At 52.2% G+C, this 22,787-nt stretch overlaps 7 protein-coding genes across 7 annotated transcripts; 4 read left to right on the top strand and 3 right to left on the bottom strand.

Annotated features, from left to right (window-relative positions):
- Nucleotides 1–427: 427 nt before the first annotated feature.
- On the top strand, nt 428–1,845 carry BDP81DRAFT_460161 (prenyltransferase and squalene oxidase; the record flags this gene model as incomplete). The annotated part of the gene is made up of 3 exons (XM_060593626.1): nt 428–1,142; nt 1,202–1,521; nt 1,576–1,845. 3 exons carry the CDS (start codon nt 428–430, stop codon nt 1,843–1,845), a joined length of 1,305 nt encoding a protein of 434 aa, XP_060446051.1.
- Nucleotides 1,846–2,218: 373 nt separating this feature from the next.
- Nucleotides 2,219–5,221, bottom strand: BDP81DRAFT_317413 (uncharacterized protein; the record flags this gene model as incomplete). The annotated part of the gene is made up of 5 exons (XM_060584258.1): nt 2,219–4,572; nt 4,631–4,778; nt 4,851–4,968; nt 5,029–5,057; nt 5,174–5,221. The coding sequence occupies 5 exons, from the start codon at nt 5,219–5,221 to the stop codon at nt 2,219–2,221; spliced, it is 2,697 nt and encodes an 898-aa protein (XP_060446050.1).
- A 1,843-nt stretch (nt 5,222–7,064) lies between these two features.
- Nucleotides 7,065–8,383, top strand: BDP81DRAFT_448597 (uncharacterized protein; the record flags this gene model as incomplete). Its single annotated transcript, XM_060592315.1, has 2 exons — nt 7,065–8,121; nt 8,190–8,383. 2 exons carry the CDS (start codon nt 7,065–7,067, stop codon nt 8,381–8,383), a joined length of 1,251 nt encoding a protein of 416 aa, XP_060446049.1.
- A 148-nt stretch (nt 8,384–8,531) lies between these two features.
- Nucleotides 8,532–9,695, bottom strand: BDP81DRAFT_317584 (S-methyl-5-thioribose-1-phosphate isomerase; the record flags this gene model as incomplete). The annotated part of the gene is made up of 1 exon (XM_060584271.1): nt 8,532–9,695. One exon carries the CDS (start codon nt 9,693–9,695, stop codon nt 8,532–8,534), a length of 1,164 nt encoding a protein of 387 aa, XP_060446048.1.
- Nucleotides 9,696–10,098: 403 nt separating this feature from the next.
- On the top strand, nt 10,099–15,229 carry BDP81DRAFT_470783 (uncharacterized protein). The gene is made up of 3 exons (XM_060594562.1): nt 10,099–10,313; nt 10,414–13,247; nt 13,297–15,229. The coding sequence occupies exons 1-3, from the start codon at nt 10,280–10,282 to the stop codon at nt 14,992–14,994; spliced, it is 4,566 nt and encodes a 1,521-aa protein (XP_060446047.1). The 5' UTR covers nt 10,099–10,279; the 3' UTR covers nt 14,995–15,229.
- Nucleotides 15,230–17,112: 1,883 nt separating this feature from the next.
- On the top strand, nt 17,113–17,880 carry BDP81DRAFT_317713 (uncharacterized protein; the record flags this gene model as incomplete). Its single annotated transcript, XM_060584281.1, has 1 exon — nt 17,113–17,880. One exon carries the CDS (start codon nt 17,113–17,115, stop codon nt 17,878–17,880), a length of 768 nt encoding a protein of 255 aa, XP_060446046.1.
- A 202-nt stretch (nt 17,881–18,082) lies between these two features.
- BDP81DRAFT_317979 (uncharacterized protein) lies at nt 18,083–19,039 on the bottom strand (the record flags this gene model as incomplete). Its single annotated transcript, XM_060584311.1, has 3 exons — nt 18,083–18,261; nt 18,364–18,468; nt 18,556–19,039. Coding segments are annotated over 3 exons (768 nt in total), but the record flags the coding sequence as incomplete, so codon positions are not given.
- Nucleotides 19,040–22,787: the final 3,748 nt, after the last annotated feature.

Here is a 22,787-nt window from a genome sequence, read left to right as displayed (position 1 = left end):
AACAAGAAAAGAATGGATACGCTAGTCCAGCGCATGTCTTATCGGAGAGCACAAACGAGGTGAGCTAATCCTGTAGCTGGGAGGCTTATCGATCTGGAGCTTCTCATTCGTCCCATCTGTTGAGACAGGGCGAGGCTTCAGCGCCGTTCAGCGGTCTTCTAGCGGACCTCCTTCCTGCTAGCGCTGTCCCTCTTCAAAGCAGCTGCGCTGAGCTAGACTTGCTTCAGCAGAAGGTGCAGCTTTGGTGGGGGGGGGGGGGGGTCCCGTTCCTGATTGTGTCCTGTCCTGACCGGGAGGTTGAGGTGGGATGGGAAGGTCCTGCAATCCATCGGGGAATTTGTTCACTTGACCAAACATCCCGGAGCTAAACAAATCCCACCACTCTCTTTCACCCGACTACGATTCTTGAAACCATCAACGGCAAAAGATGGCAGCCGACGCGGTCATGCCGCTCGAGAAAGCGCGGCACATCAAATATTGGCAACGCTGCCACAAGACCTTCCTCCCGCACCAGTACACATCGTCCGACAGCACGCGCATAGCTCTCAGCTTCTTCATCCTCGCCGCCCTCGACATCCTCTCCCCCTCCGAGCCGACCAAGGATGTCCCCCATCTCCTCACATCCGCCGATCGAGCTGCCGCGCGCAAGTTCGTTCTAGGCCTCTACCACCCCGGCGGCGGCTTCTGCGGCTCCCCGAACCATGCTCTGCCGAGTGACTTATACGCCGACTGGGATTTCGAAAATGGAGCGCCCAAGACGAAGAACGCGAGCTCTGCAAATTTGGCCTCGACGTACTTTGCGCTGTTGATATTAGCCATTGTCGCGGACGGGCCAGAGGAAGCCAAGAGCGCCTTTGCGGGCGTGGATCGCGTTGCGACGTTGCGGTGGTTGAGGCGGCTGCAGCGGACTGACGGCAGCTTTGGCGAGCTGGTGCTGGATGATGGGGCCATTGCAGGTGGGAGGGACATGCGGCTGTCCTTTCTGGCTGCCACGATACGGTGGGCTCTGAGGGGCGATACCAAGGAGGGGGATGAGGATTGGGTGGAGGACATTGACGTTGATGGCCTCGTTCGGCACATCCGCCAAGGACAGACCTATGACGGTGGACTCGCTGAGAGCTCTCATGCAAACGAGTCTCATGGTATGCTCCTGCTATAAAGGTGATGGTGTTCCCAGTTCAAAGCTGATATGAGGTTGAAGCTGGCTATGCGTGGTGCGCCATCAGCGCGCTGGCCCTCCTCGATCGACCCCCCGACCAGAGTGGAACTCCACATGAAAGCCAGACACTCAAGTCAGGCGTTCCTGAGGCCTCTTTGCTGGTCAAGTTTCTGGTTTACCGTCAGTTTGAATACCTCGAGAAAGAAGACGACTCGGACGACCCAGACCACGCCAACTTTGCGCTACCCGCGTCGTTGAGCGAGCTGACACTAGATCCAAATCTGCGCTTCGTTGGGTTCAATGGCAGATGCAACAAGGTTGCAGATACGTGCTATTGCTGGTGGGTCGGAGGAACATTACAGGTAAAGGGGCATTGCTGTCAGCCGCTGATAACAACAGTTTGCTGACGTCTTTAGATGCTTGGTCACACCGATCTCATCGACGCTGAGCCGTCACGACGCTTCATCACCCGCAAAACACAACATCTCATCGGTGGGTTCTCCAAGTATCCCGGAGGCCCACCAGACATTTATCACGGTTTCCTTGGCCTAGCTGCGCTTGCCATCATGGGAGACCCAGACCTAAAGCCATTTGATGCATCCATATGCGCAACAGATGCGACTGTGCGTAATATCATATTTGCGAGGAACGGGCTCATGGAGGCTACCAAGAAGACCCAAACCTGATAGAGTATTCATCCTGGCGTGATGTTATTACCTGTGAGCATTTGCTGACGGGAATTGGGAAATATCGCAAAGCACATTGGGCGAGTAACAGCGAGGTTCTAAAATCATACGAGAGAAGCATGTAAAGCGTTGACTCGAAGTTTTTTCTCATTGCAAAGAAATATCAACACCCTCTGTTTGGTACAAGGTATCCTCTAAGTATAGTACATGTCGCCAAAAGGGAAATATACAGAAAGAAAAAAACACTATGAGAGCTTTTGCCTGGGATCGTCCCTTTGAGCGTGTTTGATCAGAACCCGCAGTAAACATTTTATCTCGAGAAAAACTGTCCATCACCCTCAATGATGGACGGTAGAAAGGTAGTTGGGGTTGATCATGTCGGGACAGGGGCGGCTGAGGCTTTTGGCGTTACCGGAGGAGCGTCCTCCTCCTGTGCCTGCTCTGCCAGAGCCTCTGTCTCGCTGTCTTCAATAATTTGCTCCTCGATGCGCTCTCCTGGGCCCCCTACAACGGGACTGAAAGCGTCAACTTCCTCAATCTCTTCTTCCGCTTCTTCGCCCTCTTCCTCTTCCTGTATCGGAGCTTCGCCTGACCGTCGTCCGATACCAGAAGCACTTGCACTCCGTGAATGGTTGGAACTTGTGCTCCGTGAGCTGCCTCCGCCTCCTCCGCCGCCGCCTCCACTGCCACCTCCGCCAAACGCCAGCATTGGACCCTTGAAGATGTTCCGCTTTCGCTTGGCAAATTGAATGCCCCCTCCTAGAGCAAAGGGGTTAGGCGAGCCTGGAGCCTGCATTCCCGATGTTGCTGGTGGCGGTGGCATGCCCTCGTTGAATAAGGCAAGGGGAGCCGGAGGACCAGGCCCTCGAACTAGACGGATATTCGACGGGAAAGCGGTCGCGGTGGGAGTGGCAGGGAGAACTTTGACGGAGTGATGAGGCGACTGCCCGCGCTGAAGAGTATTCTTGGACATGGAAGTCGATACCGACCCGTTGGAGCTTGTTGACGAAGCTTTGGAATGAGAGTGATGATGGTGAGGCATTGAACGAATGGACGAGACTGATGACGAAGTGGACTTGCGGCCCCTCAAACCTGCCGAGGAGCGTCGCATAGTAGTCCGCGGGGTCATGGGAGATGGCGACAACGATTGTCGCTTGTAGGATGTTGCGATCCGGGATGGTACCCGCGAGGGAGCAGAGCCTCCACCTGACGCCGGACTACTGAAGCCCCCAGACCCTCCGTGACTTGGCAGTGCCTTGTTGGCATGGCCATTAGCCACTGCACCACGGGGCAGCCCGGCTTTTCCTTGAGGGACGGCAGCATCCGTTGTTGGGTATTTGCTTGTCTGCGGCCGCGGACTTGTGTCCTTCGAGTGTTTACTGCTGCTGCCCGCAACATTGCCGTTTTTATCGACCAGGTTGGGCGTTGAGTGAGATCCTCTCTTATTTGCGTGCCGTCCCCTACGGGTATTCTCGAAGAACCAGTGCGTCCAATTCTTCCAATGTGCAATGATGGCCTGTGAGGGCTTCTTGCGTACTTTTTGTTGTTGTTCAGGGGGTCGCTCTGGCGTCCCGTTAGCCGCCAAAGCTTCCGATGTAGTCACTAGATGAAGGGTCGAACCCCGAGATCTCGCGCTTCGGATCACACCCTCCTTAGGGGGCGGAACCGGGCGACGATGTCTAGACGTACTGGCAGACCGGATCGAATCCTTATCGATTGGTGGAGGTGGTTCCTCTGTATCTGGACTTCCGTTTACCTTGCTGTGCTCGGGCAGGCCGGGCAAGTCCCCCAGGTCGGAGTAATGCGCACTTCTCCTCTCTGACCGGCCTCTTGTCCGTGGAGTTATAGGCCCGTCTTCGAGTCTGATGAAGCGGTTTGTCAGCCCGCCGTCCTCGTCGACCTCTTGCAACACGGGCGCAATCCGCTCGAGTCTGCTGGATGCGGCGGATAGACGACGCAGGCTCCTATTCTCAGCTTCCCTTTCTCGTCGTTTCCTATCCCTCCTCTTGACTTTCCGCTGTTCCTTTTCGATAAGCAGCGTCCACCAGCCAGCCAAAGCGTCGCACCGCTGAGCCAACACGCTTTCGATGATAGAGTCAATGTCGACACCCGCTCCCCGCATGCGCTGAAGAGTCTCCTTCTCTAGATGCGTTGAGAAAGGCGGCGGCCTTTGTAACTTTAGGATTGCTTGTTGAGCTGGGGAGTGTTCGGCGAGAAAAGGGTTGGTGAGGATGTCGGGGAGGGAGGGTCGAAGTAGTGGTCGCTTCGAGAGTAAAGACTTGAGTAATGGAATGGCGGCAGGAGGGAGATGATCGGGGAACTTCGGTTCTTCGCTGAGGATCTTTGTCCGTGTAACGGTGTCGTCGTCATCGTCGAACGGTAGCTCTCCGCAAAGCAGAGCATACAGGATAACACCAAGACTCCAAACATCGACTTTTTCTCCGGCATACTTCTCGCCCTTGAGCATTTCGGGCGCCGAGTAGCATATTGTGCCGCAAAACGTCTGCAGGTAGTTGGATTTGCCCTCGTATTCCCTGGTGAAACCAAAATCCACAAGTTTGACGTTCTCGTGCTTGTCAAACAGTATGTTTTCCAGCTTCAGGTCACGGTGGACACATGACTGTTGATGTACGTATGCGACAGCTCCAACGAGTTGGGCGAAAATCTTCTGGACTTTGTGGACGGGGAGGGGGCCATGTTCGAGGAGGTAGTTGTAGAGCTCATCGCCTATCGAGTCTTTGTCAACCGCCAATTCCCAGGTCAGCAATAAAACGGTAAAGCCTACCAGCACAGTATTCCAAAACCAACCACACCAGGTTCTCGGTGACTATGACCTCATACAGTCTGGCGATATGTGGGTGGACGAATTGTCGGTGGTGGTGTATTTCGCGTGCGAGATTCGAGTCGCCTTTGTTTGCGGATTTGAGAACGACCTGTACCCCAGTCAATCAGTATCGTCAGCCAAGACTCGGCATGATTGTCCCATGGTGTCGGCCGTTGCATACCTTGGAGCCGTTGGTGAGCTTGTGAGATGCCAGATAGACCTTGCCAAAGGAACCTTTTCCGATGAGACGACCGAGCGTATAGTTGCCGACGGAGCTGAGATCTTTGTTGGAGAATTCGCTGGAGGCAGTGGAGGTTAGCCTAGGATTCACACCGGAGCGGGCGGATAGTGGAACTCACTCGAGGAGCTCCTGGTACGAGCGAGCAAGCTGTCACAAGGGTTGTTAGCCAAAGAGTCGACTTGGTGGACCATGACGCAAGGCGATTGGGAGGGTCGCGAAAGAAGGCCATGGCATGACGGCAAGTGGTATCTTGGGTGACGCACCTTGGCCTTGCGACCCAGGGCCTCGGCGTTTCCTCTGTTGGCCTGCATCCCTTCGCAAGGCGATGACCAGGCACGTCAAAGCCGACCGAAGCGAGGCCAGGCAAAGCGGGCGGGCTCGAGCAAGACAGACGGCAACTCGACTTTGAGAATCGGGATTCGGGTCCGGGCAGGCGTGAGGAGGTTTAGGATCGACGTCTCGGGAGCTCACGATGGCGCGCAAAGAGTGCAAGCTGCATCTAGAACGGGCAAGATGAGAGGAACGGATCGAATGCGCGTGGGACAGGTCGTCGAAGGATCACGGCGTTGCAATTGAAGCTGTTGAAGAGCGCAAGTTGAGGTTGGCAGCTCCAGGATCGTGGAATGCAATGGCTGGGGAAGTTGCTGAATTCACGAACGGCCCCTGTCTGGAAAGGTCCAGTACTACTTGGGACTTAGGAATCAGTGCTGGATTGCTGCTGATAGGTGTGGTAAGGTATGGCGAGGCAAGGCGGGAAGTGAGTACCTCAGGAAAGACGGGAAACGGAACGGACCAGGTACCTGGGGGAGGTACCCCCATTTCAGCGCTCCAATCCAAGTGCGTCCCAGAGAGGCAGGGAGCAGCGGTCAAGTGGGTCGCCGGGCGATGGACACACGACTAAGGTACCTCACCTGAGGTATCTATTCGTACCTACGGATACCCTCCATACCTTCCTCACAGCAGTACGGAGAACCTACCTTGAGGCGAGGAAAGGATCTTCAAACAAGGTACCTAGCATTCCTTCTGAGAGGACATAAGACTGGAGCTCGAGGTAAGGCACATTGCCGTGAATGCCCAAGATCAGCAGGTCTGGGGAAAGAATGGGCGCGACCCTGTTCCCTCTGCGGCCTGGAATTCTTCGGTTGCAGAGTTCTAGCAATGCCAACTGCCAATAATTCCCCCGGATTGAATACTCCGTAATATCCATGTGGTCTCGACTGGGCCTCAATGACCGACTTGCTCGGGCCGCTTGGATCGACCCTTGGAGGAAGTTGTGCTCAATAGAGTCATCAGGTACGAGGAGACGAGGCGATGGCATTTGACCGTTTGCAAGTGAGAGAATGGTCACGTTGACCATATCTTAAAACAAGTTGTTTCAGTCGGTTTGCACAGATTGCAAGAGGAGCTTTGATACTACAGTTGACGGTAGAGGTCTGGTAAGACTGGTCTCAACTTGAGACCAAGCACATTGTTTGCTAGCACTAAAGATATTCTTCATCATTGTGCGCCTGACGAGCGGGGCGAGACCTCGTTACAAAAAGAGACAGTACTTTAAAAAGCAGCAGTGAAATCAGGGTTACTGCGAATACTTCAAGATTCAAACGTTTGTGAGCATCACCATCTCCAAGTCTACACAGTACCTACCTCGTTTGTCTGAGACGCTTGCTGAGACTGCACTGATGAGGCTCTCCCCCCACTGCCGTCCCACTGCCGTCTCATTGGATCGAGGGACCAACCTGGAAAGCTTGGATCATCTCCCGCCCCTGCGGGAACATGGGGGTGGCTGACAGCCAAAAAGTCCGTGCTTGTGGCTGGAGCCAATGATGGGAGCTTGGGATGGAATGACCTCATTCCACCTCATTCTCAGACCTCGCTGATTATCTGAGTCTTATCACTCGTATCACTTTATCGCACCTCTGCGTGAGGCTTGACTCTTGAGCTGTCAAGTTGATCTCCGCCCACTTCGTTCCGACACCGCTCCGTTTGCGGTTGCACCATAGCCAAGTCTCCGGAAAACTCTCACGCCCGCCGCTGGCCATTAGTGATTTGTATCGGCGCCCCCATCTCTCCAATTGAGACTGTTATCCTTTGATCGATGCTTGAGAACCGTCAAAACAACCACCCTTTTCATAGGCTTGAAGCTCCGCCACCACCATGCATGTCTCTCAACTGCTGACCTTAAGCTCTGTGCTCTCATTTGCCGCTGCTTCGCGCATTCAGCAGCCCATCGGCGTTGAATCTTCCCCGCAGGCTCCAAGCTCCTCGCCCTCATCCGCTGCTCCATCTTGGCGCGACGACCTCATCTCTCTGCATCGGTCTCTCATTGAGATCCCTTCCATCTCTGGTAATGAGAGCGCCGCTGGAAAGTTCCTGGTCGATTATCTGACCGGCCGGGGCTATGTCTCGTCTCTGCAATTTCTGCCGCCGCGCAACAACAACACCGAGGAGACCCCTCGATTTAATGTCCTGGCCTGGAAGACAAACCAACGCCAGCCCACACCTCGCGTTGTAGTCACATCGCACTACGATGTTGTGCCGCCTCATATCCCCTACGGCATATCCGACGACAAGATCACCCCCGATACTCGTATTAGTGGAAGAGGAAGCGTTGACGCCAAGGCCAGTGTTGCTGCTCAGATCATTGCTCTCGAGGACTTATTCGAGGTCGGCAAAGTCAACCCCGAAGATGCTATGCTCTTGTTCGTCATCGGCGAGGAGGACACTGGCGATGGAATGCGTTTCTTCTCCGATTCTCTTCAGGAAGCCGACCCGCCGGTGCAATTTGGCTCCGTCATTTTCGGGGAGCCTACGGAGAACAAGCTCGCTTGCGGCCACAAGGGCGGCGTCTTTTGCGATATCTCGGCCAAGGGTGTTGCTGGACACTCTGGCTACCCATGGCTCGGCAAGTCGGCCAACGAAATCATGATCAAGGCCCTCGCCAAGATTATCACGACTGATCTCGGAAGCACCGACAAGTGGGGAAACACCACTGTGAATGTTGGCCAGTTCAACGGCGGCGTTGCTCAGAATGTCATTCCTGCCGCTGCCCTGGCAAGGATCGCTGTTCGGGTCGCCATTGGCCCCGAAAGGGACGGCGGCAACATTGTCAAGGGGAGAATCCAGAAGATTCTTGACGATACCGATGCCGAGTCCCTCGAGTTGACATGCACCCACGGATATGGCGTGGTGGAGGCCAACTGTGACGTTGATGGTGAGATCCCTGCGCTTGAACTCAACAGTCCGAGCAGTACGAACAACTACTGACTGCTCATGATATAGGATTTGATACCCTTGTGGCCAACTATGGCACTGATATCCCGAACCTGAAAGGCTCGCACACTCGCTATCTGTATGGACCAGGCACTATTTTGGTTGCGCATGGCCGCAACGAGAACATCACCGTTGCCGAGCTTGAGAAATCCGTGGGAGGGTACCAAAAGCTGATCCTGCATGCGCTCAAGGACTCTGCTTAGTATCATGCGACGGGTTTCCGGCGGCGCCCTGCTATTACACCATATCCCTTATAGACGAAATCTAATTTTTTGCATACATTGGACTCCAGCCTCTAACTCAAAATGATCATTATCATCCATGCTAAAGAAACAACAGCAGAGATGCCTACTACTGGCCAACTACTTGCGCCCATCTCTCGGGCATGATGTGACGGAAATCAAATTGACCTTCAGCATTCTTGACTACAGCACCCTTCTCCGTAACAACTGCATCGATCAGGTCGTGGGGGGTGACATCAAAAGCAGGGTTCCAGACGTTGACGCGCTGATCCGCCGTCGCCACACGCGCTGTCTGAGTCACATCGACGCTTCCATCGGCCTGAACGACAGCACCGGAAATCTGCGTGAGTTCTTCTCCCTTGCGTTCCTCAATCTTGATACCGGCGCCGGTCTGGGTCTCGAGATCGATGCTGGTGGTGGGAGCGGCAACGATGAACTTGACGCCGTGGTGCTTGGCCAGGACGGCGAGTTGGTAAGTTCCAATCTTGTTGGCAGTGTCACCGTTGCGGACAACGCGGTCAGCACCGACAATGACGGCAGCGATGTTCATCTTGTCCTTTTTCAAATTGAACAGCGCAGCAGCCATGGAGTCTGTGATGAGACTGCTGGGGATGTTCTCGTAGACAAGCTCGAAGGCGGTCAGCCTGCTACCTTGGTTGTAGGGTCTGGTCTCGGTGCAGTAAGCGTGCTTGAGAAGGTTGTTGGACCAGAGTGTTCTGATGATGCCAAGGGCGGTTCCATGGCCAGATGTTGCCAGAGAGCCGGTGTTGCAGTGAGTGAGAACGGACACCTTGGAGTCGGAAGAGGCACCAGCTACCTCTCTCAACCACTGAGCTCCATGGTCGCCAATAGACAGGTTGGTCTGAAGGTCTTTTTGCAGGATTTTCTCAGCTTCCTCAATGTACGCAGCAATGACAGTCTTGGAGTCATCCTGAGGCGCGCTTCTAATACGGGCTTTGAGTTGGTTGATGGCGTTGGTCAAATCGACAGCAGTCGGTCTGCTCTCCTTGAGGTAATCCAAACGCGAGTCGATGTAAGTGACGGTATCTTGAGATGAAGAGGCAGTGCAGCTGCCGTTGTGTAGCTCGACAGCATGGGCGAGGGCGGCGACAATAGCAATAGCAGGGGCACCGCGAACTCTCATAGACTTGATACAGTCAAAAGCCTCTTCGCTGGTGGACACCTCATCGTAGTGGAATTCATGAGGTAGTCTCAGTTGGTCCAGGACTTCGAGACGACCCCGAGTGTACTTGACAGCTTGAAGTCCCGACATTTTGAAGATAGAGTAAGAATGATGACAGTGTTGGAAAAAAAAAAAAGAACGTAAAAGGTATCTCGCTCTAACAAATGTAAGGTACTAAAAGTACAGAGTAGGGTACTCCATGATTCAAGGCAGAGGAGGGGCAATTCTTCCCAAGTCAAAACCAAAAAAAGATTCTGCCGTGCCCCTCCATCAGCGTGCAGCAAGCAGCGTCATCTTGGGCCAATCATTCCAGCACTGGGCAAGACACCGCTCTCGGCAAATCATCGGAGGCTGAGCTACCAAGGTACCTCCAGGCCGGGGCCGACCAGGGGTCCCGCCGTTTCGGCTGCCGTTGGCCGGCGCATTTCGCCAGCTTCCTATCCTCCCGTCCACACTGTCCAAGGCTCCAATTCCAGCAAACGGGTCCCCCTTTCAAGTTCCAGCTCCAAGCTCGCTGAATCGCGCCCAGCGCCCCGTCCCCACCGAAGCTAGAACCTCACCGAGGTGAGTTGTACACCTTGCATTCGACCGGCACCCACCCGCCGCGCAATTTAGTAAATGAAGCCGCGACGGACCATGTAATTTAAAAGTCCAAATTGGAGGAGCCGTTCAAGATGGAGCGGCCTTTTTCAACCTCCAAAGTCACAGGTAAGCTCTGCGCGTCTCATAATCCGTTGTTGTCTCGCTGGCCTACTCGTTCGTACCTTGACTGCGCTGCCCCCAAACTGACCAAGCATGCTATTCGCAGTCGAGTACTTCGATCCCCACGACGTCTACAAGCTCGTCACCCCGGGCCTCATTCCACGACTCCCTCTCCGAAATCTCCATTGGCAGTCACATGCTGGACCTTTGCGATCGATCGATACCCTCCACGTCGAGCTCACACCTGCTGGAGGAGACCCAGCTGCCCCAATCTCGCCAACCATCTCCCCTTCGCTTCGCCGATCAGTCAGCGCCGGCGCAAAGGACGATGGCTTCCAGACACAGTCAATTGGAGGCAAAAGTACATCTTCAGATATCTCCGATACGCCAACAGTAACGGCGCGGCAACCTGGCAAGGAACGGCGTCACCAAATACCAGGACTGAGGCGAACCCCCTACCTCAAGGTCCTGCTCGTTCGATGCGACGACAGCGACACATACAAATCCCAAACAAGGGCGGAGATCAGAGAATGGATCAAGAAAAACACGCCGCCCTCCCAGTCTACCCGGAAGTTGAACACACAGGAGAACCACGATGCCTTTGAGTTCTTGATCATTCATGTCGTAATACCCAATACTTTCGCGGCAAATCAGCCCAGAGTCAGCGGAAAGGGCCTCGATGCTGCCGAGAAGGCAAGGTCATCAAGATGGGGCTCTGGATCCTCAACACTGTTGGAGAAGCTTCGGTCCGACTTCAACAGTTCCAGCAAGGGCGCGATCGATCGGGTGGCCCAGATTCGTATCGGCATCAACGACGTTCCATACGATGTACTGCCTCGAGTTGTTCCCGCCACCCCAACTGGTTATACCGAGTCGCGTCAGGATGCTGAAAACGCATGGGATGACCTTGTTGGCAAATTTAAGGAACTGATTCTGTCATCCTTTGACATGAGGGTGTCCCAGTACGAGGAAGACATCAAGGAAAAGGACGCTCAGCGGGTTCTACCGGGTTGGAACTTCTGTACCTTCTTCATACTCAAGGAGGGTCTTGCGCGTGGTTTCGAGAGCGTCGGTCTTGTGGAGGACGCCTTAGTCGGCTACGACGAGCTCAGCGTTGGTCTTGACACCGTCATTCAGGAACAGGCCACATCTGGAGATCCCCAGACGCACGGAGGCTCCCTCTTGAGCCACACAGAGGACCTCGTGAGGCGAGCCGAGGCTGCTGTAGCGGAACTGGGTGCTGAGGACGGATCTCTAGATGATGATCAGCCTGTTGATCTACAGGCCACGGATGCCTCCAAAACGGACAAGTTCGACGACATTCCTATCAGCGCAACGAAAAAGCCGTACCGCGAAATGATAGTCGCCAACAACGTGTCAGTCTTTGACTTCCGCTGCTACATCTTTGCGAGACAGATATCGCTGCTGCTCCGTCTTGGTAACGCCTGGTCGACTAGGGAAGACCTCCTGGCAAAACTTAGAGAGCAACAGGAGTCCGTCCTTCACGGTGTTGCACCGCAAGCGCTGCCCCCAAAGCAGACAGATGAAGCCGAAAACCTGTCCATGTTGGCCGAGATCTGCCGCAGGACACTGGAGTTTGTGCCGGCTGTCTCGCAAGTTATGAGAGCCGACATCTTGGCCGCGTTGAAGGACAAGCTTACCGAGGAAGATTCCCCGATTCTTAATCCCGTCTTGGCAGAAGCTATTGACAATCTTGTTGCCTCCTTCGCATTTTCCGTCGCACAACAGATCCTTGCTCAAACATCGAGCAAAGCACTGCCCATACCCCCGTCTACGCTGACTCCATCCGACGGCCATGAGCCAAAGTCGTCAATTCCCGAGTTGAAGACTATGTTACACCCTGCTAGAAACTCGTCTCTGCGCGTGGGAACAGGTTCCAACACGAGCACCAGACCATCACCTAGTCCTGGAATATTTCCCGGAGGTACAGGACCTAACCCCGATGACAACACACCAGCCAACGTCCAGTTTCTCAAAGCTGGCCTGGAGGAGCTCGCTGCGCGTCGTGCAGAGCTATACGCCCTGTCTAGGAATGTCCTCCAAGGTAGCGGAAAGAAACGAGGTTGGGATATCGGATGGACATCTGCGCCAGTACTGGGGGAAATGGATGGCAACGACTTTGAAGACGTTGATCTTGACGGTGATGATCAGAAGTCGCAGGCGGACAGCCAGGAATCGCTTTGTATAGGACTGGCTGGCATTGAAAACGGCCTTCTACACACTGCGCTCGACAGCAGAGACGACTTCTATCGTCTGTACGAAACACTAACAGACAAGGCTTTGCGCCATTACACTGTGGCCAACCACACGCATGCAGTCAAGACTAGCATGGCCGACCTCGCCGTGCTCAAGTATCACCTTGGCGAGTATGGCCCCGCCGCCTCATACTTTTACATGACTACACCATTTTTTGGCGAGAACAGCTGGAGCCTGTTGGAGCTATCCATGCTTGTCATGTACTCTCGATGTCTGAAGGAACTCCAGCGTAAGGACGAATTTGTCCGTGTGGGACTGAAGCTCTTGACGAAGGCAGCAGCCGCAGAAAATGAGAAGCTTCAACAGAAGAAGCCGTCAATTGCAGCTCAAATGGAGGTTCAGTACCCCGAGAAAAGCGCAATCGCCGGCTTCCTCGATGACGTGTTGAGCGTGGCCAAGACCCTGTCCAACGAGGTCAGGGTGCCTCTGGGGCATCTTTTCACACAAGTTGAAGTCGTCGGGCACCCAGCCTACCACACTGGCAAAGACTGTTTCTCTTTCACCATTAAGCTAAGAAGCCTGCTCATAGATGACCTGAGCTTGGAGAAGGCTGCCATTCGTTTGTCCCGGACGTCATCCGGAGGAACGAAGGAGCTTTGGCTACATACTTCCGAGGCCAACGCCCTGAAGCCAGGGATCAACGAGTTGCAGCTTACCAGCACTGTAAGTAGCACACCGACGACATATTGAGAGGTGAACTAACAGAAGCCAGACAAACGTTGCTGGTCACTACAGGATTGACCGGGCAGATTTGATTTGCAACAAGGTCGACCTCCACTGGGAGCGAGACGTCAACCAAACACCCAGCAAGACGGCACAGATCTTCCGTCTGCCCGACCTGGAACTCTATCGCCCAGTCGGCGGCCTGAGCTGTCGCCTAACGGCGGCAAGAGACATTCAACTGGACAAGAACAACTCACTTGACTTGGAACTCTTAACAGGATGGAACTCCATCAAGTCCTGTGAACTTTCGGTGAAGCCGTCGACCGGCGGTCTTCGAATCATCTCGACCGAAGCAACGTTCCTTGGACCCGCACTCGAATATGAGAAGCCTTTGGAAGCCGGACTTTTCCGTTTCGGAAGCATCACTGCGTCGTCCGCCATCGAAATGCGTTTTCCGTACACCATCGAGCAAGATGTTCCAAGTATTTCGGCTAGAGTTGAAATGACTTACACTACAGACGAGGGCACTTTCACCTACTCCAATGTGTTCTCGGTCCCTGTGGCGCTCGCCTTGGGCGTTAATGTTCAGGATGTTTTCAAACACAATGCCTTATTCTCCCGCTTCAGCGTCTCGACAGCCTCGCTGAGCCCGCTCAGAGTGTTCAAGACACATCTCATCGACTCTGATGTGTTTGCTGCCCATTCTGCAGCCCAGCCAAACAAATCCGTCGTGGTGTTCCCGAAGCAGCCTGCCAGTCTGCTTTACAAGATTACACGCAAAGCTTCAGGCAACACCACACCGAAGACCCGGCGGACCCTGTATCTGAAGCTTCATTACAGCGTTGTCTTGGATGAGATTATTGCTCTCGTCGAAGACTCCTTGTCGAAGTTTATTGGGGAATCCCCTTTATCTTCATTCTCAGGTCTGTTGATCAACCGCGTCCTTGCAGAGGTGCGGTCAAGCCTTTCAGCTTATGACTTGGAACGGGCTGCCCTCCTCGGCGAGGTTTCCACGGCCTTCGTATCGCCATTGCTATCAGAAAAGATCTTCAGGGGCCTGGGTACAGGGCCTGGCGGCGAAGGAGACGCTTCTACAGCTCTTCGAGCATTTCTTCTCTCCTGGCAATCAGCGCATCCAAAGTTGACCATCAAGGGAATCGAGTCGACTAGTCGATCTATCCTCATTCCTGTCGATGTTCCTTCTATTCCCGTTTTTCACTCGGTCGATATTCAGCTCCCACCGCCCGACGAGCAGATAGCAGGTTCAACCCTCGCCGTCAATCAGCTGCTATCTGCCAATTTACGTCTACGGTGGACCCGCATCTGGGACACAGCTGTCAGCGATGGCAAAGGCATCAATAGGGACTACGAGTTCAGCTTTGATGTGACTGGCACGGGTGACACATGGCTCATCGGTGGCCGGAAGCGCGGCAACTTCAAGAGTTTGGGAGTAGACAAGTCGGATGCCAAGTTTGGGGAATCCGAGTTGCACGTTCCCGTACTCATCGTCCCGCTGCGCGAAGGGCGGCTGCCCTACCCTAACGTGGAAATCCGCGAGGTCAAGAAGGAGGAAAATGACGAGACAGCTGGACACCATGAGATCGACTACCAAAACATTGGAGAAACAGTACGAGTCGTTGCTGACTTGCAGCGGGTGACGTTGAGTCTGGATGCTAGTGGCCCCAGTGGTGGTCCATTGGTTCTTGAGAGCGAGCGACGAGAGTTCCATCATCGTATTTTGTTGTGATAATACCGCAATTATCTTTCTTCGGCCACTTGGCAGTCTGTTGTAGTCAATGAGAAATACAATGACAACAAGTTGAAGCCATTCGCATTGGGTCCGCTGCTTCGTGAGCTCATATGCCAAGCACAGTGCCGCTCTTCTCGGGGTTGCCGATCTCTCCATGTAAGCTAGCCGCAACTTCACGTTGCCCGACGAAACCATGTGATTACTTGCATTTACCCACTCGTCCCACTTTGAGGCTCCGCGATGGCTGGGGAACTCGGACCAAGGCAATGCGTGTTTGCAAGCGACCAACACATCCACTATTGAGTCCAAGATAGGAAGGCGATTGAGCTGTGCCTCGTCCTCGTGACCGCCAGGGCGTTGTTGGCTGCTGTGCCGTAAAGCAAGGTAGTCATACAACGGGCCTCATTCTGAATGCAAGGAAAGTGGTCGGCACTATTACCTACATGTGACGTGAGTGCATCTTGGCAGCTATAATTCCAAGTGTATATACGTATCGGATACATGTCGCCTCTTGAGCACATTTATGCTACTGAGATCTTTACCGAAACAAAATAACAACCACCAAGCTCCAAGAAAACAAGTTTTACGTCAATACATTGCTCAGAGCTCGACTTTTCTCGGCTCAGAACCAAATCACACCGAAGCCTTCTGCTTCTGACCTATTGCCAAATAATTTCATCGGTACCCGATCAGTCCGATTGAGAGATTCTCGCCCTTTCACTCATCGCACCGCAAGCATTCACATCACAATGTCTGATCAACTCAGCAAAACCGAGAGTCAAACGCCGCTTGTGAGGCACGAAACTTCCGACTCCAAGCCGACGACCGCACCCAAGAAGAGGTCACTCTATCAACGCATGCAAGACAGAAACCGAGCCGAGATTTCAGAGGAGGATTTGCAAAAATACACGGGAATGAACAAGGCTGATTTGAAGGATTAGGCCAAGGACCGCCCAGGGGTTGGACCAAAGACGCCCGCTAACACGGGGAAGAAATTCGATCTTGGGAGTCCATGCGCGTCACTACAGGAATTATGTGACGTGGATTATGTGCAATGGGATGAGCATGCGCTTGAGGATAGGAAAGCTGGGCCGAATGTCATGAAGATTGTCGCAAAAACGACGCCGTTAATTACGGGCAGCAATTAACGCCATATATACCCTACGACAAAGATTCTTGACCCAGACTACTTAGTCGATATGGAATAGAGTCTAAGACCAACGGTTGAAGCACAAAATTTGTGATGGCTTCTAGGATGCTTTTGGTACAGACTGTAAGCGTCTAGCGAAAGGGTTTCCAAACCACATTACCTTCCACAATCAAGAAGCAATTCATTGTCCTTTCGACAGCCGCACGATGTAGGCATAAAATCTCCTGTTATGATCCAGATTTCTTCAAAGTTTACTCCATAATTCAAATTTCTGATTGAATGCCAGGGCGAGATTTGAATCGGGTTAGCACGTCGTTTGGTGTTTCCTAAAGGCCCAAGAATCAGCATTCTTGCATCATGGACCAATGGCGTGACAAAATATCAACCTGATTCTAGAAAAGAGCGATGAGATGCGCAGCGAAGATGACTGAGTGAATTTGCATATAGGAAGCGAATCCATGTTTGATCAGATCCCCTCGCATCCCTTTTCTTATGGGAGCGGAAGCTGCATCGCATTTCTTTCATGAGCTTTGACTCTAACGCTGGTTGCAGCGCGCTCTCATCGTCGAATCGGACCCGAGCGTCACTGATTCGGACCACAGCCTCAGGAAATACCGGATGAAAGACGCCAGAAGCACGACGCATCCATCAATCTACCGTATTATGAGAGGAAGACCCGAATGGCGGAACGGCAAGTGGACTCTATGCCCCCCACTTTCCGGGCCGACACCTATTCGATACCACGTCGGCAGTGGGTTTGAGGGGCGGGAGCGGGGGATCGACACGAGCCGGGAAAATCAAACCTCGTGAACCTGGACTGACCATTACAGCTATCCATCACAGCTTAAGTTAGCCGGAATCGATACTGCTAATTACTTCGAAGATTGACGACTGCATAGACTTCGCTTATCAGAGTACGAATCTGTCTTGGATACCGCCCCATTCAGAATCAAGCGTACTACACGATGGCCGCGAACCAGAGTCTGGCAGGCAAGATTGCCGTGGTTTCCGGCAGTTGTAGTGGTATTGGGCATGCAATAGCAAAGGAAATCAGCTCTCGAGGGGCCCACGCTGTGATCAACTACCCACACGCCTCCCTAGCTGAGGAAGCGGCTGCGGCAGTCGCAACTCTTATCACCCCCGGAATCGCGATCGAGGCCAACATGAGCACGGTGGACGGACCGAAGAAATTGATTGAGAGTGTAGTCGAGGTTTATGGTCATATTGACATTCTTGTTAATAACGCCGCAATTGCCATCAACCTGCCATTCGAAGAACAAACGATCGATCACTGGGATTCTCTGGTCAACCTCAACGGCCGTGGAACATTTCTCTTGACGCAGCAGGCTCTGCCATACCTTACACATGGATGCGGACGTATTGTCAACATTTGTTCTATTAGTTCCCGCGCTGCCCCTCCGCTGCAAACTATTTACGCTGGAACCAAGGGCATGGTGGATTCATTCACCAGGGTTTGGGCAAAGGAGCTCCCCCCAAAGTATGGATGTACCGTCAATGCCGTGTCCCCCGGCCCTACTGCGACACAAGGGTTTTTGAGCGCTGGGGACGAAGCAATGAAGGTTCTAGGACCTACAATTGAAGCAACGCCAGCAGGGAAAAGGCTTGGCCAGCCAGAAGAGATAGCGGACGCAGTGGCGTTTCTTTGCGAAGAACGATCACGATGGGTCAATGGAGAACACATGTTCGTTAACGGGGGGCTTTACATGGACTGAAGGTGAAGAAAGTATAGGAAATATACATGTATTGAAACTTTGTGAGACTAAGCGAGTGACCGTTTGGCTTTCTACTGCCTTTGTCTTGTAAAATATCACACACTCGCGGAAAAAGAGTGTTGTTCGGACACCGAGCGTACAACGTAGCGCCTACTGAGGTGGCCTATTCGCCGACCTCTCGATCTGGATGCCAATGGAGAAACTATCTGGAAAATTTCCACTTCCATGTTGCCTGTCGCATTCGATCTCCAAAAGAATAGAAGGGAATCGTTGACAAGAACACGGCCGCAGATATACCTGCCAAGGTTCCAAAGACAGAGAGATATCCTGATTCTTGAACCCAAACATTGACGTAGAAACTTAGAAGAAATCCAAAAACAGCTACTGGAATGTGAGACCTTCAGATTCAATACAGGAGATTTTGAGGGTCCAAGTTATCTTCTACACAAACACATCTTGAACACCCCCAAGGACTTGTCTCACCTTTGAAGAAGGATTGCGTGACTATAACCTCGCCGGCTATAGGTCGGTACGAATCAAGGATATAAACCAGAGCCACGTTGTTAGACTGGACAGTGGTGAAGTTTACTATTTCAAACTTAGCTTGTGAAACGCCAATTTCTTTTTGTATTGTTCGTATGCGTAAGAGACTCAGAGAAAAATGGATGAACATACCAAGACCGATGCCAATGGTGGGACATATCCAATGCAGTTTCTTCCCGAAGCCTAAACCGTATAGAATGCATGATAGGGGACCCGTGATCAAGCTGATTACCATGGCAGGTAGCCGCATTTCAGGGATCCTAGTTCCGCCGCTCCGAATCGTCAGCTTGTCTGCCACCCAGTCTGTGAATTGACCGCCGCAAAAAATGGCTAGAAAGGAGCCAAGTATTGTAGATAGGTACGTCAAACCAGATTGCCAGGTCTGAAAATCGTAGACCGTTGAAAAAGCGTTCGAGAAGTTGGCGGATATCACAACGATCATGCCAGTCGTGATTGCGTTGATCAAGGTTGCCCAGAACACAGCCGGCAGAGCAATGGCGACAAGAGGACGGAACATCAGAGCCAGAAGAGGTTCGCTAGTGTAAGCCCCCGAGAAGACTTTCATGGCTGCCAAGTAGGTCTTCCACTTCGATGGAGATGACGCGTGTGAAGAAGGAGAAGGAGGGTCCTCGAGACATTAAGCAGCTCGAGGCTCGGTTCCGCCAGTTCCAATAACTATAACGGGTAAATTTCGTTAGCTAGCTACGGTAAATAACGGGGAACGTTGCGATCGAGTTTAAGGGTAACTAGCGGTAGACAGTAATAGCAATTACTAACAGGCAGAGCCCGATCGTCCAGGTTATAAGCACGGGCAACAGTAAGAGCATATCGTTTATACTACCAGCATTCTACTTACCAGAGGGTACTATAATCATTATTACGCCGCTCGTAGCGCTTAGGACGGATATATGTAAGCGATATATAAAAGCCAGTATTACGTCGCATATCTAGCAGAGCTAGAAGAATAACTAGGCGGCTTCAATCGTCTTTATAACGCCAAAGTCGGCCATTATAAAGGGGTTCCGAGACTTCGTTATACGGCTATAAGGCCGACAGGCGCTAGACCGCATCGTAATAAATAAATGCCACGTCGTATTAGAATACGCAGGCGTTCCGGCCCCGCCTTCTAGAGCTTAGGGTATAAACAATATACTTAATAGTAATACTTATATGTTACGGCCAGCTAGTCGTAGGGGTAGTTTGCAGAAGTTGAGGCTGCGGAACTGGTAACAGTAATCGTAGTCGGGGATAGCTTCAGGGAAGCTATGTCTGTCAATCGTAAGGGTAGGTAAGGCTTCGGTGATCAATCGTAGTCTTGTCAAGGTAGTAGCTGAAAGCGGATGTTAATCCTGATACGAAGTTAATTGCTGAAGAGCTATGGAAAGTCTGTCCTAGAGCCCAGCTCGAGTCCATCCTTATATACAAGTCCGATCCTAACTGAACAGTGCTGTACAGTCCACTTTGTCTGGATATGTTGGATATGCCGAATATCCAACATATCCTTGACTCGGTTGGATATGTCGCATATCCAACATATCCTTATCCCTTATCATATCTCTTATCATCACGTGACTTGTACCATAGTTCTTCCGTTCCTGGGGTTTCCCCAATGTTCCGTCCCGTCCTGCATATATGATGCGCCGTAGCCGCTAGGCGTCAGCGGGGCACGCCCTGGTCTTCATGTTGGGTCGTAACATCAGCTCTCCCCTCAAAGGTCTTGTCCTCAAGGCCAATATAAGTAAGTAGTTGTTCCCAGGTTGGGGAATCTGCAAGCTTGCTTCTTTGTTCATATTGACTCGTAATGTCAGGTTACGTTCAAAAACGAAAGGCCGTATCGTCGCCTGAAGTTCGTCCTGCAAAGAAGACTGAACAACGGAATTCTCTTTTAAGTCTCATCTTAGGCAATCGGACCATTATGCCTGTTTGTTCTTCCTGCGAGATTCGGGGTTTTTCCTCGTGTGAGGCTTCGCTTTCTGATTCTTCTCGGTGCGCTGAATGCGTACGCGGTGGGAAGTCTTATGCGATCTCCAGGGTTTATCTTCTCAACAGCTTCGTCGAATTGGTGATCAACACCAGAAGCTAGAGGATGCTCTAGAGCAGGCCGAAGAGCAGCGCCGTACTTTAGATGCTAAGGTGGAGCGTCTTCGAAAGCAAAAGAAGATGTGGTTTGAAAAAATGATGCGCGCGGTGCGTCGTGGTATCGACAGTGTGGAGGAGTTGGAGCGTGTCGAAAAGGAGGAGGCGGTGGCGGAGCAGCATCGACAAGAGGGGGTGCGTCCTCCTTCCGCTGGTTCCGATCGTCTTCCTGCGGACTTTATCGGGGAGTGGGATACGGTTTATCCCGACGTCGTTTTGTCTCCGTCCTTGTTGGCTGAGTTTGGTTTATTGGATTCGGGTTCGTTAGTGCCGACTTCCGGTAGTCCTCGAGGAGTTGCCGGGAGTTCTGGAGATTCGTAATGGGTTCCCATGTATTTTCCTCGTGTCCGTAGTTTTTCCATTTAATCAAGAATTCTCGTGTCTCGTTCCTGACTCTGTGGTCGATGATTCGTTCGACTTCATACTCTGGTTGATTTGATTCCACAACGATGTAATCGTTCGTGTGCGAGCCTCGTGGTGCTGGCTCGAGGAGTGAGATGTGGAATACCGGGTGACACTTCATTGTGTCTGGTAGTCTCAATTCGTAATTGACTGGTGAGACTTTCTTGATGATCTCAAAGGGTCCAAGCTTTTTATGGTCCAATTTGTCGCTTGGTCGTTTCGTTTTGATGTTGCGTCGAAGGAGATAGGCGCTATCCCCCTCTTCCAAGGTTGGTCCTCCAATCCTTGATCTGTCGGCGTTTTTCTTCATACGCTGCCGTACAAACTCGAGGTCCTGAGAAGCCTTCTTCTGGAGCTCTCTGAGTTTTGTCACGTCGGCCACGGCTTTCACGGCCTGTGGTCCCTGTCGTGCTTCTCCGTACGCTGTTGGCTGGAATCCGTAGTTAAGATAGAACGGGGATTCTCTCGTGCTTTCGCCAACTGCGCTATTATATGCGAATTGGGCCATTGGTAGTAGCGATACCCAATTATTCTGGTCGTAGTTCACATAACAACGAAGGTATGTCTCGAGGATTTGGTTAATCCTTTCTGTCTGCCCATCGGTCTGCGGGTGAAAAGAGGTTGACAGCTTATGGTCTGCACCGAGTTGCGAGATCAGGGATCTCCAAAACTTAGCGGTGAACAGCTTATCTCTGTCAGAGACAATTTCCTTGGGTAGACCGTGGTTGGCAACAATAGTCTTGAGGAAGGTATATGCCAGTTCCTCTGTATTGCTTGCTTCTTTGTATGGTACGAAGTAGGCGAACTTGGTAAGTCGATCGACGATGACCAAGATACTGTCGTACAGTACGTTCGTGAGTGGCTCTCTGGACTTTAGTAGTTTGACGATAAAGTCCCATGAGATTGAGTGCCATGCTTCGGGTGGTATCGGAAGCGGTTGCAGCTCTCCATAGGGCTTATGGGGGCTGTTCTTGCTCTTCTTGCAAATGTCGCAATCCTTGATTGCTTCGGCGACTTCTGCTCGCGTGGCAGACTTGTCGTAATGTTGTCGAATTCGTTTCCATGTCTTTGTGACGCCTTGGTGACCGTGTGCCTTAGCGCTATGAATTTCCATGATGAGCTCAGGGGTCATTCTTCCAGTCGGGCTGGTATTGACCTTCCTAGCTATCGTAAGGAGCTTCGTAGTAGGTACAAGGTTGCCATCGTCGTCGTGTTTGAGGATAACCTGTGTTTCCTCGGGGACCTTGACTTCGTGGTCAGGTCTTCTGCTGAGAGCGTCGGCTCTGCTATTCTCTGAACCTTTTCTGTAGATGATTCGGAAGTTGAATTCGGAGAGGAATTCGCTCCATCTAACTTGTCGTTTATTTAGGTTCTTGTTCGTTGTGAAGTTTGCAAGATTCTTGTGGTCTGTGTAGACCGTGACTTCATGCTTGGTTCCTGATAACTGTGGCTTCCATTCTCGAAAGGCTTCGATTATGGCCATCAGTTCCTTGTCGTGGATTTGCCAATTCAATTCTGCTCCGTGGAATGCTTTGGAGTAGAATGCGCAAGGGTGAAGTTTTCCTTGTCGTCTCGTTGTCCTAGGACGCTCCCATGGCGAAGTCTGAGGCATCGGTCTCAACTTCGAATGGTGTCCTTGGATCTGGGATCATAGTGGTTGGTTCGGAAACCACCATGTTCTTGACTTTAACGAATGCTTCTTCGCATTTGTCGTCCCATACGAATGGCGTGTCCTTTCGTGTCAGGTTATTGATAGGTCTAACTATGTTGGCATAGTCTTTGAGGAATCGTCGATAGAAATTGACGAATCCTAAGAATTCTTGAAC

The sequence above is a fragment of the Colletotrichum phormii genome (genome assembly GCF_030913505.1).
Source record: "Colletotrichum phormii strain CBS 102054 chromosome Unknown BDP81scaffold_8, whole genome shotgun sequence".
Taxonomy (NCBI): domain Eukaryota; kingdom Fungi; phylum Ascomycota; class Sordariomycetes; order Glomerellales; family Glomerellaceae; genus Colletotrichum; species Colletotrichum phormii.
Note: the sequence above shows the minus strand (reverse complement) of the source record. Positions and strands in the feature narration are given on the sequence as shown.